The following is an 18,551-nucleotide window of genomic DNA, read 5'->3' as shown; positions in this document are numbered from 1 at the left end:
CAGGTCTATAGTTTCCTTTCTGCTGCCTCCCACCCTTCTTAAGTAGTGGAGTAACATTTGCAATTTTCCAGTCATCCAGTACAATGCCAGAATCTATAGATTCTTGAAAGACCATCATTAATGCCTCTGCAATCTCTTCAGCTATTTCCTTCAGAACCTGAGGGTGCATTCCAGCAAGTCCAGGAGATTTATCCACCCTCAGATCATTAAGCTCCCTGAGCACTTTCTCAATCGTAATTTTCACTGCACAAACTTCACTTCCCTGACACTCTTGAATATCCGATATACTGCAGGTGTCTTCCACTGTGAGGACTGATGCAAAATATGCATTCAGTTCCTCTGCCAGCTCTATATCTCTCATTACAATATCTCCAGCGTCATTTTGTCTTGGTCTTATATCTACCCTCGACTTTCTTTTACCCTTTATATACTTAAAAGAGCTTTTGATATTAGTCATCAGCTTCTTTTCATAATTCATCTTTTCCTTCCTAATGACCTTCTTAGTTTCCTTCTGCAAGTTTTTAAAAGCTTCCCAATCCTCTATTTTCCCACTACCTCTGGCTTTCCTGTATGCCCTTTCTTTTGCTTTTACTTTGGCTCACTTGTCAGCCACGGTAGTGTCCTTCTTCCCTTTGAAAATTTCTTCTTATTTGGAATATATCTGTCTTGCACTTCCCTCATTTTTCGCAGAAACTCCAGCCATTGCTGCTTTGCTGTCCTTCCTACAGATATCCCTTTCCAGTCAACTTTGGCCAGTTCCCCTCTCATGCCATTGTAATTCCTTTCATTCCACTGAAATACCGACACATTGGAATTTAGTTTCTCATTCTCAAATTTCAAAGTGAACTCGGTCATATTGTGATCACTGTTCCCTAAGGGTTCCTCCAGCTTAAGCTCTCTTATCACCTCCAGATCATTGCACAACACCCAATCCAGCACAGCGATCCCCTAGTGGGCTCAACAACAAGCTGTTCTAAACAGCTATCCCTTAGACATTCTACAAATTCTCTCTCTTGAGGTCCAGTACTGACCTGGTTTTCCCAATACACTTTCATGTTAAAATCCCCAACGATTATTATGACATTGCCCTTCTGACACGCCTTTTCTCTCTCCTGCTGTAATTTGTAATCCACATCCCGGCTGCTGTTCGGACGCCTGTATACAACTGCCATTAGGGTCCTTTTACCCTTACCATTTCTTAACTCAACCCATAGAGACTCTACATCTTCCAATCCTATGCCATCCCTTTCTAATGATTTAAGATTATTTCTTATATACAGGGCCACACCACCCCTCTGCCTACTAACCTATCTTTCCAATAATCCATATATCCTTGGACGTTCAGCTCCCAATGGCAGCCATCCTTTAGCCAAGTTTCAGAGTTTTATATTAGCCAATCTGTAGCTGAATTTCAACATCATCTATTTCTTCCTTATGCTGCGTGCATTCAAATACAAGGCTCTCAGTCCAGTATTTGTTGCTTTCTGTTTTAACTGCCCCACACCCCTGTTGCCCTGTAACTCATGTCACTTTCTGTGATTAAATCTCATCTTCTGCCTGTTCTTTCTATAATGTCTGTTGCCTGCTATCTTTGATTTATTTGTTTTCCCCTTCCTCAAACTTATCACTGGTTCCCATCCCCCTGCCAAATTAGTTTAAACCCTCCCTTACAGCTCTACTAAATGTGCCCACTAGGATATTGGACCCCTTTGGGTTCAGGTGTAACCCGTCCTTTTTGTACAGGCCGTACCTTCTCTAGAAGAGGCTCCTGTGATCCAGGAATCTGAATCCCTGCCCCTACTCCAATCTCTCAGCCACACATTAATATGCCTAATCATGCTACTCTTTCACTTGCTAGCACGTGGCACAGGCAGCAATCCTGAGATTACTACCCTAGAGGTCCTGCCTTTCAGCTTCCTACCTAACTCCCTAAATTCTCTCTTCTGATCTGAGAGATCCTATACCCTGGGACCAGGCATCTCTATCAGGCTGATAGAACCTCTTGTTTGTTCCCCTCGCTATGGAATCCCCTTTGAATAACGTATTCCTCATCTTCCTCTTTCCCTTCTGCACCATGGAACCAGGCTCGGATAACAATATTTTACAACACACACAAAATTCTGTGTTGTAAATGGGCTAAAAATTCTATATCTGAATGCACGAAGTGTCAGAAATAAGGCGGATGAGCTTGAAGCCCAGGTGCGAATGGGTAACTATGATGTTGTTGGGATAACGAAGACATGGCTGCAGGGAGATCAGACCTGGGAAATGAATGTACAAGGGTATACGTGCTATCGTAGGGACAGAAATGTGGGCAGAGGGGGTGGGGTGGCCCTGTTGGTGAGGAATGAGATTCAGTCCTTTGCAAGGGGGGACATAGGATCAGGAGAAGTAGAGTCTGTGTGGATAGAACTGAGGAACAGTAAGGGCAAAAGGACCCTAATGGGTGTTGTCGACAGGCCACCAAACAGTAGCATGGATATTGGGTGCAAGTTGAATAGGGAGTTAACATTGGCATGTGGCAAAGGTAATGTCACAGTAGTTATGGGGGATTTCAACATGCAGGTGAACTGGGAGAATCAGGTTGGTGCTGGACCCCAGGATAGGGAGTTTGTAGAGTGCCTACAGGATGCATTCTTGGAACAGCTTGTACGAGAGCCGACCAAAGACAAGGCTATTCTGGATTTAGTGTTATGTAATGAACAGGATTTGATAAGCAATCTTGAAGTAAAGGAGCCATTAGGAGGTAGTGATCATCATATGATAAGTTTTTATCAGCAATTTGAGAAGGATAAGGACAGATCGGAGGTGTCAGTGTTGCAGTTGAACAAGGGAAACTATGGAGCCATGAGGGAGGAGCTGGCCAAAGTTGACTGGACGGATATCCTAGCAGAAAAGACAGTGGAACAGCAATGGCAGGTATTCTTGGGAATAATGCACAAGGTGCAAAATCAGTTCATCCCCCGGAGAAGGAAGGATTCAAAGGGGGGAAAGGGGCCACAGTGGTTGACAAAGGAAGTCAGAGATTGCATAGCATTAAAAAAAGGAAGTATGACAGAGCTAAGGTGAGTGGGAGGACAGATAATTGGGAAATTTTTAAGGAACAACAGAACTTAACTAAAAAGGCAATATGGGGAGAAAAAATGAGGTACGAACGCAAGCTAGCCAGGAATATAAAGGAGGATAGCAAAAGCTTTTTTAGGTATGTGAAGAGAAAGAAGATAGTTAAGAACAATGTTGGGCCTTTGAAGAATGAATTGGGTGAAATTGTTATGGGAAACAGAGAAATGGCAGAAGAATTTAATAAGTAATTTAGATCTGTCTTCACTAGGGAAGACACAAGCAATCTCCCAGATGTATGGATGGGCCAAGGACATAGGGTAACAGAGGAAATGAAACAGATTGACATTAGGAAGGAAACGGTGATGAGTAGACTGATGGGACTGAAGGCTGACAAATCCCCAGGTCCAGATGGTCTGCATCTTAGGGTATTAAAGGAGATGGCCCTGGAAATTGCGGATGCATTGGTAATCATTTTCCAATGTTCCTTAGATTCAGGATCAGTTCCTGAGGATTGGAGAATGGCTAATGTTATCCCACTTTTTAAGAAAGGAGGGAGGGAGAAAACAGAGAACTATCGACCTGTCAGCCTGACATCGGTGGTGGGGAAGATGCTAGAGTCCATTATTAAAGATGAAATAGTGGCATATCTAGATAGCAGTGATAGGATTGGGCCGAGCCAGCATGGATTTACCAAAGGTAAATCATGCTTGACTAATCTATTGGAGTTTTTCGAGGATGTAACCAGGAAGTTAGACAAGGGAGATCCAGTGGATGTAGTGTATCTCGATTTTCAGAAGGCATTTGATAAGGTCCCACATAGGAGATTGGTGGGTAAAATCAAAGCTCATGGCATTGGGGGGAAGGCATTGACATGGATAGAAAACTGGTTGGCAGATAGAAAGCAAAGGGTAGCGGTGGATGGGTGTATCTCGGAATGGCAGGTGGTGACTAGTGGGGTGCCACAGGGCTCAGTATTGGGACCACAGCTGTTTACGATTTACATCAATGATTTAGATGAAGGCATTGAGAATAACATCAGCAAATTTGCTGATGATACTAAGCTGGGTGGCAGTGTGACATGTGATGAGGATGTTAGGAGAATTCAGGGTGACTTGGATAGGCTGGGTGAGTGGGTGATACTTGGCAGGTGACGTTTAATGTGAATAAGTGTGAGGTTATCCACTTTGGGAGTAAGAACAGGAAGGCAGGTTATTATCTGAATGGTGTAAAGTTAGGTAAGGGAGAAATACAAAGAGATCTAGGAGTTCTTGTTCATCAGTCACTGAAGGTGAATGAGCAAGTGCAGCAGGCAGTGAAGAAGGCTAATGGAATGTTGGCCTTTATTACAAAGGGAATTGAGTACAAGAGCAAGGAAATCCTCTTGCATTTGTACAGGGCCCTGGTGAGACCACACCTGGAGAATTGTGTACAGTTATGGTCTCCAGGGTTAAGGAAGGACATCCTGGCTATAGAGGAAGTGCAGCGTAGGTTCACGAGGTTCATTCCTTGGATGTCCGGACTGTCTTACACAGAGAGGTTAGAGAGACTGGGCTTGTACACACTGGAATTAAGGAGATTGAGAGGGGATCTGATTGCAACTTATAAGATTATTAAGGGATTGGACAAGATAGAGGCAGGAAATATGTTCCAGATGCTGGGAGAGTCCAGTACCAGAGGGCATGGTTTGAGAATAAGGGGTAGGTCATTTAGGACAGAGTTAAGGAAAAACTTCTTCTCCCAGAGAGTTGTGGGGGTCTGGAATGCACTGCCTCGGAAGGCAGTGGAGGCCAATTCTCTGGATGCTTTCAAGAAGGAGCTAGATAGGTATCTTATGGATAGGGGAATCAAGGGATATGGGGACAAGGCAGGAGCTGGGTATTGATAGCAGATGATCAGCCATGATCTCAAAATGGCGGTGCAGGCTCGAAGGGCCGAATGGTCTACTTCTGCACCTATTGTCTATTGTCTAAAATATTGGAGGAATCCAACCATTTAGGCAAGATCCTTAGAGGGGAATAACCACAGGAAGGGCTTCTGCCCAAAACATCGACTATTTATTCCCTTCCATTCCCAGCCGCCCGACTGCTGAGTTCCTCTGGCATTTTGTGTGTTTGCTCAAGAATTCCAGCACATGCAGAATCTCTTATCTTTAGCAATATTTCACCATGGTTTTCTCCCCCGCCCAGATATCCTTCCAGTGGAAATGCTCCAGGAAGCCCTCAGTGCCAAGCTGCAAGACCCTGGCATCTCTGAGTGGGTGCCAAGGTGGATCCTTCGCTACTCGGCAATTATTAAGGACAGAGGGATCATCAGATCAAAAGGATATATGGTGAAGGCTGAGAGAACAGCAACACATCACCGAGTCTGCCCTGAACCATAGGTTATTGTGGTTGGATTTATGATTCTATCTCATGTTCTTGGAGAACTCCGGAATGAGCAAATGTAAAGACATTGACTCAGAAGGGATTCAGGACTGGGTATTGAGTTGCAAAACAAGCAGAGTTGTCCACTGCAATATCTTCATTATGTTCTTCTCTGATCATATGCAGTTAAGTATTCTTCCTCATTCATCCCTTTGGAACAGATGAGCAGGAATTTCTTTAGCCAGATGGTGGTGAATCTGTGGAATTCTTTGTCACAGGTGGCTGTGGAGGCGAAGTCATCGGGTATATTTAAAGTGGAAATTAATACCTTCTTTATTAGTAAGGGTATCAAAGGTTATGGGGAGAAGGCAGGAGAAGGGGGTTGAGAGGGATAATAAATCAGCCATGATCAAATGGTGGAGCAGACTTGATGGGCCAAATGGCCTAATTCTGCTCTTATGTCTTATGGTCTTAATCATGAGAAAATATGGAGCAGTTAATGATAATGGGCTCCATATCAGTACAAAGTTGCCACCTTGCCAAGAAGCCCTTAGTGTGGTCACTGTGAGTTACCAAAATAATGTACATTTCTGTAGAGCCACAGGCGTTCCCATAGTGTGCTACAGACACTCTGGGGAAGTAACACTGCCTTATATTGCAACACTCCACCAATCAACCTCTCTGACCCACAATGTGAACAACTTTAACCCTTGAGTGTCATTTATACAGATATCTTTGCAGGATTTAAACTTCTATGTAAGTTTTCCTTCTCTATTTTTCTTTGTTAGTCCAATTCTTTTTCCTTACCATGTAACCAGGCATTTGAGCTTTGAGGGAAAGAGTTAATGTCAGAATCACGTTTATGATCACTGACACATGTCATGAAATTTGTGGCTTTGTGGCAGCAGTACATAAAAAAGTTACAATCAGAGAAATATAGAAAAAAAATCAAAGCATAAAAAGAGAGCAAAAAAGTGAGGTAGTGTTCATGGATATATTATCTGTTCAGACTTCTGATGGCAAAGAGAAATAAACTGTTCCTAAAATATTGAGTGTGTGTTTTCAGGCTTCTGTATCTCCTCTCTGATGGTAGTAATGAGAAGAGGGCATGCCCTGAATGATGGGAGTCCTTAATGATGTATGAGGCCTTCTTGAGACACCGTCATTTGAAGATGTCCTCAATGGTGAGAAGGATGGTGCCTCTGATGGAGCTGGCTGAGTCTACAACTCTCTGCAGCCTCTTTCAGTCTTGTGCATTGGAGGCTCCTTACCCAGCATCGACGTAACAGTCAGAATATATTGGTAGAAATTTGCCAGTGTCTTTGGTGACATTCCAGTCTCCTCAGACCCCAAATGAAGTATAGCTGCTGGTGGTTATGGTTCTGTTCCTGAAATATTTCTCCCTCTGTAGATGCTGCCTGATTTGTTGGGCATTTTCAGCAGGTTTCCTTTTATTTTAAACTTTAATTTTTTAAAAATTTTCAATGGTACATGGAGAGGATCGTAGCATAGGGAAGAGTTGGTATATAAATGCCCAGAACAAAATAAGTGCCAGGTCCCTTTTGTCACCTAGGTACCCTGAAGGGCACAAGTTGTGGCTGATTTGAACATCCTTGTTACAATCCACAACCAGACAGGACTCTGAAATTGTCTCCAACCAGTGCCGAACTTTTAAGGGAGGAATGGAAACTTTAATCACACCAGAAAGTTGCTGCTATTTTTCGGCTCCTTTGCGGTTTCATGCTAAGTTGGTTCTAAGTCTTTCCAAGCGAGGTGTGCAAGAGCGGCGTACTGATAAAATCTGCTGCATGTATTTTATCTTGCGACAGAGGAGCCATAACGTACGGAAGTAGTCAGCTCTCTCGCTTGCCGCAGAGCGATCGCCGAGCTGCCTGCAGCCTCTAAGTTAATAAGTGGGTCAACCGTCAGTTCCCCATCTGGCTTTCAAACCACTTTCGCCCTTGCGTCGTAAGTGAAACTGGCTACTCACGCCCTCCCTGAGTAATTGCTACCTATTTGCAGACTTCTACAGGCATCATGAAATGTGATGGTTTGACAAGCTCACGTCAGAGTTCAATAATCCTAGAGTCTTAGCCACACAATGTGGCAAAATGGCCTTCGACTCTAATTGGCCCCATGCCCATCTGATCAGGTTGCAAATTGTATAGATTCTCTGATATTAAATGGAACCATTTTCAAGTTTTTGGCCCATGACCTTCTAATCATTACAGTAGTATGGTAGGGGGTGGTAAATTCATAGCAGGGAGGATTGGATTGCAGTACAACAGAGAGATGGGGGGAGAGTGGTTGAGCACGTAGTAGAGAAATAAAGGGGGTCGCTACAGGGTTGGAAGTCTGTAACAGGCTCAACTCACCCAAGCCAGAAACTGTAGGTTACAGTGAACTACAGTGAACTTATGCTCAGCCTAATGACAGCTTCATAAAACTCCAGGACAGAAGTTTGCCTTTGTACTATATACCATGTAAGGTAAAAGCGGAACTGCACACCGCTGACACGGAACATAGAACTGAAGCCTGGCACTGCAAAAGGCTTACCTCACTCTCTGTATACACAGTGCACATGGGGCAGAGATAGTGAGGGAGAAGTTGATAAGAAATAGTTTAAGAATAATAAAACTTCAGATTGGGGAGCTTTCATTCTTGGATGAGCATCTTTCCTGTCGGTGTCAGCTTGTAATAAAGAGAAAATTCGTTCTGAAGGTGAACCCAGACTTAGTGTGAATTCTTTCTGTCTACAATTTCCTATGTGTGTACCTGTCCAATTGTAGGATGCCTAGACGTGACCTTGTACACTCCAAGGAATAAAGTCCTATCCTGTTCAACCAATTTTCTCTCAGTGCCTTGTCTGATGAAGGTCAGTGTGCCAAAAGATACCTTTAGCAGCACCCATCCCCACCCCAATCTGCCATCACTCCATTTTCAAGGAGCCACATATCTGAAATCTAAGGTCCCTCTGCTTTGCAACACTTCCCATAGCCTGGCTATTCACTGTGATGTCCTACCTTGACTAGACTTTCCAAAATACAACCCTGTCATTTTTCAAATTTAATTCAATATCAGCAGTTAAAAGAAATTTAGAATGGCAAATGGAATGGAAAGCTTTGGGGGAGGGGATGTGGGCCAAACACAGACAGATGTGACTAGCTTAGGCAAATTTGTCCTGATGGAGACTCCTGGCCCAAAGCATTGACTGTTTATTCCTCTCCATAGATACTGCCTGACCTGCTGAGTTGTATGGATGAATTTGGACAAAGGGCCTGTTTCTGTGCTGTATTGCTATATCACAGGTCAAGTGTTAGAAGCTGAACTTGAAGCCTTTCTTGTCAATTCCATCACTCTAATGCATGTAAAGGTCCAGGAGATTAGAACCTGAGGGCCTGCTTTATCACCCACTCAGTCTCCCCGCCAAGACCAAACCCAGGTGGATAGGCACCAGAGAAGGCATTTATCTTGCTTACCTTTTTAGGTAAGTGTATTGAGTATAAGAGATGTTGAATGTTACAGCATGTTGCAGCTGTACAAGGTTCTCTAACAAGTTCTAGTCACCTACGTCACAGAAATTTTTCATTTGCACAAGAACGGATATAGAAGGGATTTACCAGCATGGTAGATTTACCACCATGAACCAGTAATCATTGGAGGGTCAGTAACGTTAACTTCCTGGGTGTCACTATCTCAGAGGACCTGTCCTGAACCCATCATTTAAATATAATTGTGAAGAGAGCACAACAGTGCATCTGCTTCCTCAAGTGTCTGTGAAGATTTGGCATGCTATCAAAAACTTTGGCACACTTCTAGACGTGTGGTGGAAAGTGTGCTGACTGGCTGTGTTATGGTCTGGTATGGCAACACCAATGAATTTCAGTGGAAAATCCTACAAAAGGTAGTGGATTTGGTCCAGTACATCAGGGGTAAAACACTCCCAACCATTGGGCACGTCTACATGAAATGTAGCCGTAGAAAAGCAGCACCCATCATCAAAGATCCTCACCACTCAGGCCACGCTCTGCTCACCGGTGCCTCAGGATTCGCACCGCCAGGTTCATGAACAGTTACTACCCCTCAACCATCAGGCTCTTGAACAAAATGGGATAACTACACTCATTTAAGGACTTTTTTAACTTGTTATTTCATGCTCGTTAGTTATTGCCATTTATTTATATCGGCATTTGCACAGTTTGTTTACAGTTTACTGATCCCATTTGCAGTTTGCTTCTATGGATTTGCTAAGTAAGCCTGCAGAAGAAGAATCTCAAGGTTGTATGTGGTGACGTGTACTGTATGTACTCTGATAAGGTTTTACTTTGAACTTTGGAATGAAGGGAGGTCTTTATTTACAAGGAGAGATTGGAGGCTATTTTGCAACTTTATGAAACTCTGGTGAGGCCACACCTGGAGTATTGTGCACAGTTCTGGTCGCCCCACTATGGGAAGGGTGTTGAGGCTTTGGAGAGGGTGTAGAAGAGGTTCAGCAGGATGCTGCCTGGTTTAGAGGGCATGTGCTATCATGAGAGGCAAGGTAAATTTGGTTTATTCTCTCTGGATCACGGGAGGATGGGGTGGGGGGTTCTGATAGAGGTTTACAAGATTATGAGAGGCATAGATAGAGTGGACAAAGAATATCTGTTTCCCAGGGTTGAAATACCGAATACCAGCGGGCATGCATTGAAGGTGAAAGTAGGTAGGTTCTAAGGGAATGTGAATAGTAAGCTTTTCTCAGAGACTGGTAGATACCTGGAGTGAGCTGCCTGGTATGGTGGTAAAGGCAAACACATTAGAGGTTCTTAACAGATGTCTAGATAGTCACATGTATGCAATAGAGATGGAGGGATGTGGAGATGGTGTAGTTAGGAGGGATTAGTGTTTGGGTGTTTTTGATTTGATTTTCAGCCTGTTTGGCACAACATTGTGGGCTGAATGGCCGGTTCCTGGCCTGTTCTAGGTTTGGTTTCCTCTCACTGGAGTGTAGGAGAATGAGAGGTGACCCTATAGACGCTTATAAAGTTGTGAGGAAATACTGTGTGTGTGTGTGCATGGAAGCAAGTATCTGTGTAAGCGTGTCTGTGTGTGAGTGAAAATTAGTCACAATAACTGAGTCAGTACTGTTTGAAATCCCCTGAGTCATTTAATGAATTGCACTTAATGATGCTTAAAGACTCAGGGGGTTCCTAATGATTTGTGTGGTTGAGCTTCATATTTTCTTTTCATTAAAAGCAATTACTTTATTAAAAATTCTTCAGCTGCAAGCAAATTATGCAAAGATAATCTAGAGATGCTTCAGTACAGAAAGAGCCATCAGTCTTGCTAGCTATTCTTCAGATCCTTGTTCCATCAGTAACCAAACACTAAACGTTCATCACACACACACACACACACACACTTGAGAAAAAAGCATAATTAATTTAAACACACTCAGAATGTAATTGAGGAAGAACATAATATACATCATTGGATAATTTCCATAAAGCAATCAGAAATATATGCACATTTACTGAAGAGTTGAGTACATCATGGCCAAATTAGTCCAAAGAGACAGATTGTTCTCCATTACTATAATATTGTATTTATAACATATTTTAATATAATGAAGTATTCGAAGGAGCTTTAGGAAAAGAGCTGGAAATATTTGAAAGCTTGAATCTCATCCTCAGTTCCTACAATCTTGGCATTGAGTCCAACAAATGGCGACGCATTCAATCACAGCGGCTTCTACAGGGCCTTCCAAAGGTGTTATTGTCCTTTTCTGAAAAATTGGAGATGCAAAGGGACTTGGGAGTCCTTGTGCAGAACACCCTAAAGGTTAACTTGCAGGTCAAGTCAGTGGTGAGGAAGGCAAATGCCATGTTAGCATTCATTTCAAGAGGTCTAGAATACAAGAGCAGGGATGTGATGCTGAGGCTTTATAAGGCACAGGTGAGGCCTCACCTTGAGTATTGTGAACAGTTTTGGGCCCCTCTTCTTAGAAAAGATGTGCTGACATTGAAGAGCATCCAGAGGAGGTTCACAAGGATGATTCCAGGAATCACGGGTTATCATACGAGGAACGTTTGATGGCTCTGGGTCTGAACTCGCTGGAATTTAGAAGGATGAGGGGGGGGGATCTCATTGAAACCTTTTAAATGTTGAAAGGCTGAGACAGAGCAGATGTGGAAGGGATGTTTCCCATGATGAGAGAGTCTAGGACAAGAGGGCACAGAATCAGGATAGAGGGGCGCCCTTTCAAAACGGAGATGTGGAGACATTTCTTTAGTCGAAGGGAGGTGAATTTGTGGAATTTGTTGTCACATGCATCTGTGGAGGGCAGGTTGCTGGATGTATTTAAGGCAGAGATTGATAGGTTCTTGATTAGACTTGGCATCAAAGGTTACAAGGAGAAGGCTGGGAACTGGGGTTGAAGAGGAGAAAGAAAAGATCAGCCATGATTGAATGGCAGAGCAGAGTCAACAGGGCAGATTCTGCTCCTATATCATATGGTTTTATGGTCTTCCTAAACATTTTTTTGTAATCGCAAAACCCCTACTGGACATTAATAGTTTAAAGTACTGCAGGTCTACCCCATCAGTGAGTAGCTCGTTGGTGGAGAAACTGGTGTGGGTTGTGCTGCTGTCTGCGTCAGAGAGGCGTCGGTGCGTGAAGGCGGGGTGCAGTCCACTAGCAGGGGATCATCCTTTGTGATCACAAGACCCTATTGGGCATTGTTAATCTGGGTTGCTGCAGGCCCAAGTCATTGACTTATTGGCAGGTGGCAGGAGTTGTCGGCAGAGGAGCTGCGTGGCCTTGGTTGCAGCCCCAAACTATGGTGTTGCTGCCTGGTTAGAGCCACCCAGGAGAGAGGCATCAGAGTCCGTGAACTCGACCAGAGGCAGTGTGGTGCACCGTCCAAGCTGTTGACCCCAGTGTTCGCTCAGCAGAAAACAGACCGCATTGTGTTCATCTGCTGATTTCTGCAACATTCATGTACTCAGGGTCTTGGACAATATTTTTTGTGTATCTGTATTTTACTGATATCTGTGTTTGCTATCGTAGGTGTGCTATACGATATTCGGCACGGACTAGGAGGGCCGGAATGGCCTGTTTCCGTGCTGTGATTGTTATATGGTTATATGTACTTTGTGCAGTGTGTGACTTTGTGACTGTGGTACTGTGGTTTGCTCCTTGGCCCTGGAGTAACGCTGTTTTGATTGGCTCTATTTGTATGGTTGAATGACAATTAAATTTGAACTATGAACAGCATCAGTTTTAAGTATTTTGCATCAATATTCAGAAACAAGAGCATGTCATTTACCCCTGAATAATGGCTCCAGGAGCTGTGCAGTGCTCTTTCTGTGAGATGTGGGAATTCTGGGAGACCTCCAGCCTCCCGGATAACCATGGCTCTGAGCTTCAGCTCCTCAGCGAACATGTTAAGGAACTGGAGCTGCAGCTCAATGACCTTTGGCTCATATGGGATACTGAGGAGATGATAGGCATAAGCCACAGGGTGCTCGTTTCCCCTAAGTTACAAGAGACATAGCTAGGTGACTGTCAGTACAGTGTTTCCCTGTGGTCATTCCCCTCAATAATGAGTGTACTGCTTTGGGTACTGTTGGGAGCAACAACCTACCGTGGTGGTGGTGGGGGCGTTGCTGAGGAGCCACAGTGACCAGGCCTTGAATCTGGTGCAGCAGCTGAGAAGGGAAGAGGGGAGAGGAGGATTGCAGTAGTGACAGGAGATTCCATAGTTAGAGGAGTAGACATGAGATTCTGTGGATGCGATAGAGACACCCAGATGGTATGTTGCCTCACCAGGGTCAGGGAGAGTGAGCAGCCAGAATTCTTAGCACATGTTGGCACCAATGACAGGTAGAAATGGGAGGAGGTCCTGGAGAGAAAAGTTAGGAAGTTAGGTTAAAATCTGAAAAGCAAGACTTCCATGGTAGTAATTTCTGGCTTGTAGCCTGTGTCGTGTGGCGGTGATGATTCAGCAGATGAATATGTGGCTGTGAAACTGGTGCGGGGGGCAGGGGTTCCACTTTCTGGATCATTGGAATCTCCTCTGGGGATCTCTTCTGAATTGTATAAAAGGAATGGGTTGCACCTGAACCCAGGAGGACCAATATCCTTGTGGGCAGGTTTGCTAGAGCTGTTGGGGAAGGTTTAAATTGATTGGACAGGGGTCTGGGAAGCAGAGTGATAGGGCTGAAGATGGGGCAGTTGGTGTACAACTAGATGCAGTGTGCAGTAAGATGTCAGGAGGAACAGGCAGATGATAGAGTCATAGAAAAGTACAGCACAGAAACAAGCCTTTTGGCCCATCAGGTCTGTGCTGAACCATTCTATCCACCTATTCCCATCGATCTACACTGGGACCATAGCCTTCCATACCCCTACCATCCATGTACCTATCCAGACTTTGCTTAACCGTTGGCATGGAGCTTGCATGCACCACTTGAGCTGGCAGCTCAGTGAACCTTTCAACTTCAAACCATAACCTCTGGTTTACACTCACCCAACCTCAGTAGAAAAAGTCTGCTTGCATTTACCCTGTCTATACTCCTCAGAATTCTCTGTACCTCCATCAAATCTCTTCTCAATGCAAGGAGTAAGTTCTGACCTATTCAACCTTTTCTTCTAACTCAGGTCCTCTAGACTCGGCAACATCCTTGTAAACTTTCTCTGTACTCTTTCAACCTTATTTTCATCTCTCCAATAAGTAACTGACCAAAACTGCACACCATTCTCTAAATTAGGTGTCGCCAATGTCATATACAAGTTCAACAGAACGTTTCCTCTCCTGTACTCAATACTTTTATTTATGAAGGCCAATGTGCCAAGAGTTTTCTTTATGAGTCTATGGACCTGTATTCCCAACTCCCTTTGCTCTACTCCACTTCTCAGTGCCCTAGCGTTCACTATGAAGACCTACCCTGATTGGTCTTATTGAAGTGCAACACATCGCACTTGTCTGCCTTTTTTAAGCCCATTTTTCCAGATCCTTCTGCAAGCCGTGATAGCTTTCCTTGCTGTCCACAGCACTCCACCAGCCACAGGCCTCCAGTCAGAGAGGCAACTATCTACCACCACTGTCTGATTTCTCCCACAAAACCAATGTCTAATCCAATTTACCACCTGTTCTTCAATACTAAGCAACTGAACCTTCCTGGCCAGCCTCCCATATGGGACCTTGTCAAAGGCCTTACTAAAGTCCATGTAGACAACATCCACTGCGTTGCCTTCATCCACTTTCCTGGCCACTTCCTTGAAAAACATTATAAGGTTGATTAGACATGACCTACCACAAATGATGCCATGCTGACTATCCTTAATCAGTCCATGCCTATCCAAATACTTATATATATCCAGTACCTCAGAATACCTTAGGATGATATAAATATCTCTGCCACGGCAAAATTGCAGTCAGTGGGATGAGTTGCAGAGTAACTTAGGGACAAAATTGAGAAAGGGTGACAAATCCAGGACTGAAGGTGTTATAATTTAATGCACGTAGTATAGGGAATAAAGTAAATGATGCTGCAGTGCAGTTAGAGATTGGCAGGTATGATGTTGTGGGCATCACTGAGTCGTGGCTGAAAGAAGATCATAGCTGGGACTTTAACATCCAAGGATACACATTCTAATAAAGGGGCAGGCAGGTTGGCAGAGGGGGAGGGGTGGCTCTGTTGGTAAAAAATGAAATAAAATCCTTAGAAAAGGTGACATAGGATCAGAAGACGTAGAATCCTTGCAGATAGAGATAAGAAACTGCAAAGGTAAAAAGGTTATGGGCAAGAAGTGGCAGATAGAATGCAGTATCATGCACTTTGGTAGAAGAAATGAAGGTGTAGAGTATTTTCTAAACTGGCATAAAACTTAAAATCTGAGGTGCAAAGAACCTTGGGAGTCCTCGTGGATGATTCAATAAAGGTTAATTTGCACATCAAGTGGATGGTTATGAAGGCAAATGCAATGTTAGTATTCATTTTGAGAAAACTGAAATATAAAAGCAAAGATTGTAATGCTGAGGCTTTATAAAGCACTGGTGTGGTGAACTACATATACCTGTCTGGACATGCCCCCTGCTGACTGCTCCTGTGGCCCCTCCCACTGACCGTGGCTCCTCCCACAGACCCCGGTATAAAGGCGATTGGGGCCTGAGCCCTGCCCTCAGTCTCCAGGATGTAGTATGGTGGTCAACTACTGCTTGTTCTTTCTTCCAGTCAATAAAAGCCGATATCTCGCCTCACGTCTCAGAGAGTTATTGATGGTGCATCAACTGGCGAGGCCTCGCTTGGAGTACTGTGAGCAGTTTTGGACCCTTTATCTAGGAATATGTGCTGACATTGAAAAGGGTTCAGAGGAGATCACAACAATGATTCCGGGCATGAAAGGGTTATCATATTAGGAGATTGATGGCTCTGGGCCTATACTCGCTACAGTTTAGAAGAATGGGGGAGGATCTCACTGAAACCTATCTAACATTGAAAGACCTAGATAGAGTGGAAATGGAGAGGATGTTTCCTATAGTGCAGGAGTCTAGGACTAGAGAGCACAGCCTCAGAATAGAGGGACATCCATTTAGAACAGAGATGAGGAGAAATTTCTTTTGCCCAGGAGTGATGAATCTGTGAAATTCGTTGCTACAGTTGGATGTGGGGGCCAGGTCATTGGGTATATTTGAGGCAGAGGTTGACTGGTTCTTGATCACTCAGGACTTGAGGGATATGGGCAGAAGGCAGGAGATTGGGGCTGTGAAGGAAATTATTCTGCCATGATGAAATGGTGGAGCAAATTCAGTGACCCAAATGGTCTAATTTTGCTCCTTTCTCTTATGGTCTTAATGGAATTAATCCAGCCAACCCCCGATGGTTGCTGTGAAAGGCACTGGAGTAGAGTTTGTAGAGTTAGTGCCTCAGAGATCCAGCAGACCAAGTTCAATCTTCCAACAGTGTCTCCATGGAGCTTACTCGTTGTTCTTGAGACTGGTATTAGTTTTGGTATTGGATACTTATTGTCACATGTGGACCTAAGGAAACAAGACTGAAGGAATGATTAAGTGATGATATAACAGCCGTGAGAACCTTTCCCTTCATCATCAGGTCAGCGGGGAGGCAGATGTAAAGCACTCATAGAAGAGGAGATGAAGAAACTTATTTTTGTTGATTGCATTCGGCAGCTGTGATGTGGAAGGGCAGAGGTTACTCTGATAGTGAGACCAGGTACCGTTTGAGAAGGCAGACTCAAGTTCTGCTGTGTTAAACAGAGAGAAATTTCCTCTGTGGGCATGACACTTTGCAGTGTTAGTTAGGCAACTTCAGCTCTGATTCTTCTCCATCACAATCGGCCCTAATCATCTCATCTCACTTGGGGAGTGTGTCTGTGTCTGCCTGTATTTGTAATTGTGAGTATCATTGTTTTAGTGAATACATGCAACTGTACTCAGGTGTGTACATTGGTGAATGAGTGTTTGCTGTTATGTATGTGTGCATTGTTATGTACTTGACTCAGTGCACATGCATGTGTGTGTGTGTGCATGAGCGTATGGGTGTGCATTCATCTTTGTGTGCAGCTATTTGTGTGAAGTGAGTACGTGGGCATTTTTGCACGGGCAAGTGCATGTGTGTGTGTGTGTGTGTGTGTGTGTGTGTGTGTGTGTGTGTGTGTGTGTGTGTGTGTGTGTGTGTGTGTGTGTGTGTGTGTGTGTGTGTGTGTGTGTGTGTGTGTGTGTGTGTGTGTACACTTACAGAATATATGGATTTGGGTGAGTGTATTTATGTCTATGTTTGCATGGAATGTGAAGCTAGGCTTCACTAAAGACTTCTAACATTTCAGCTCACTTGCTGGATTGGCTGGGAATTTAATGAGTGCGTCTAAACTTAGCCAAGAATAGTCAGGTCACTGGTATGATCATCCTTCTATGGAAAGTGAGCTGGAAATGTAGGTGTGGATAGACCCAATGAACTGGAAGTATACATCTTGATAGAACCGATGCCAAGTGGAGTTGGAATTGACTAGAATATGAACTCATTCACTACACAGCTATTCGTACACCAGCTAGAGGATATATGTCGACACGTTAATCCAATTCTTCCAACAGAGGCTTTCTGGAAGGTCCTCTTGTAATCCATGTTAATCATGTCAATGATTGTGTAGTCAGTAAGCATTGAACCATTTCACAGAACGCATCTCTTTACAGTCTGCCAAAAACCAAGAAAGAAAATACCCATACAATTAGTAGCATTCAGATTATTCCTTCTCACCCTGCCCACCTAGACAGGAGTTTTCTCTTGAATCAGATTGAATTACATAAAGAATAGGAACCACATCTAGTTTGTGTTCATAATTATCCTCAGTGGTGATCCCCCCCACCCCACCCCACGCTCATGTAGCATCGTCTCAGTCTGCCAGCCAGCCATCTATTCCCTTTTCTTTTATGTAATCAAGTTTCTCTTCAAGTGCACCCAAGTGATGTGGTTTCATGTTTCAAGCATTCTCTCGGAAAATACCTTTCTTCCCATTTCTGCTCAGGGGCTTGAGGCTTTTCCCAAAGAGGAAATAATTTTCTTCGTCTTACCCATCCAAGACATAAATATATGTTTAAGTACGTTAACAAGACCATTGTCTGCTTTTCCAACAATTGAAAGAGCATAAAATTATGATTAAATAAAGATTAGCTTTACTTGTCACATGTACATTGAAATGTCAAAACATACAGTGAAATGTGTTGTTCGTGTCAATTCTGACCGGTGAGGATTGTGCTGGGGGAAGCCCACCAGTGCCACCACACTTCCACAACTTGCTAATCCAACCCTTTGGAATGTGGGAGGAAACTCACACATGGTTAGAATGCAGTTTCTTGATTAGTAAGGGAGCCAAAGGTTATGGGAAGAAGGCAGGAGAATGGGATTGAGAGGGATAATAACTCAGCCATGATTAAATGGCAGAACAAACTTGATGGGCCAAATGGACCAATTCTGTTCCTGGGTCTTATAGTTTTATTGAAACTGGAGGACCTGAAGGTCACAGGGAGGAGATAAACTCCATGCAGACAGCATTGGGAATTGAACCCTCGATTGCCGATACTGTAAAGCATTTGTGCTAACCACTGTGCTACCATGCCACCCGTCT

General features: G+C 43.8%; 2 protein-coding genes across 6 annotated transcripts in view; one reads left to right on the top strand and one right to left on the bottom strand.

The window, feature by feature from the left end:
- Positions 1 to 6,474, top strand: part of LOC140740420 (glutamate--cysteine ligase regulatory subunit-like) — a 40,792-nt gene extending 34,318 nt beyond the window's left edge. For all 4 annotated transcript variants that reach the window (XM_073069565.1, XM_073069566.1, XM_073069564.1 and 1 more), the window contains one exon: positions 5,250 to 6,474. In XM_073069565.1, the coding sequence (XP_072925666.1) occupies positions 5,250 to 5,443 (194 nt within the window). In that variant the 3' untranslated portion in view covers positions 5,444 to 6,474. The remainder of the gene's footprint in view (positions 1 to 5,249) is intronic.
- A 10,518-nt stretch (positions 6,475 to 16,992) lies between these two features.
- Positions 16,993 to 18,551, bottom strand: part of LOC140740292 (uncharacterized) — an 86,119-nt gene continuing 84,560 nt past the window's right edge. For both annotated transcript variants that reach the window (XM_073069435.1, XM_073069436.1), the window contains one exon: positions 16,993 to 17,620. The gene's annotated coding sequence lies outside the window, so the exon portion shown is untranslated. The remainder of the gene's footprint in view (positions 17,621 to 18,551) is intronic.

This window comes from Hemitrygon akajei, chromosome 16 (genome assembly GCF_048418815.1).
Source record: "Hemitrygon akajei chromosome 16, sHemAka1.3, whole genome shotgun sequence".
NCBI lineage: Eukaryota > Metazoa > Chordata > Chondrichthyes > Myliobatiformes > Dasyatidae > Hemitrygon > Hemitrygon akajei.
The sequence above is the reverse complement of the archived record's forward strand: the minus strand, read 5'-3'. Positions and strand labels throughout refer to the sequence as shown.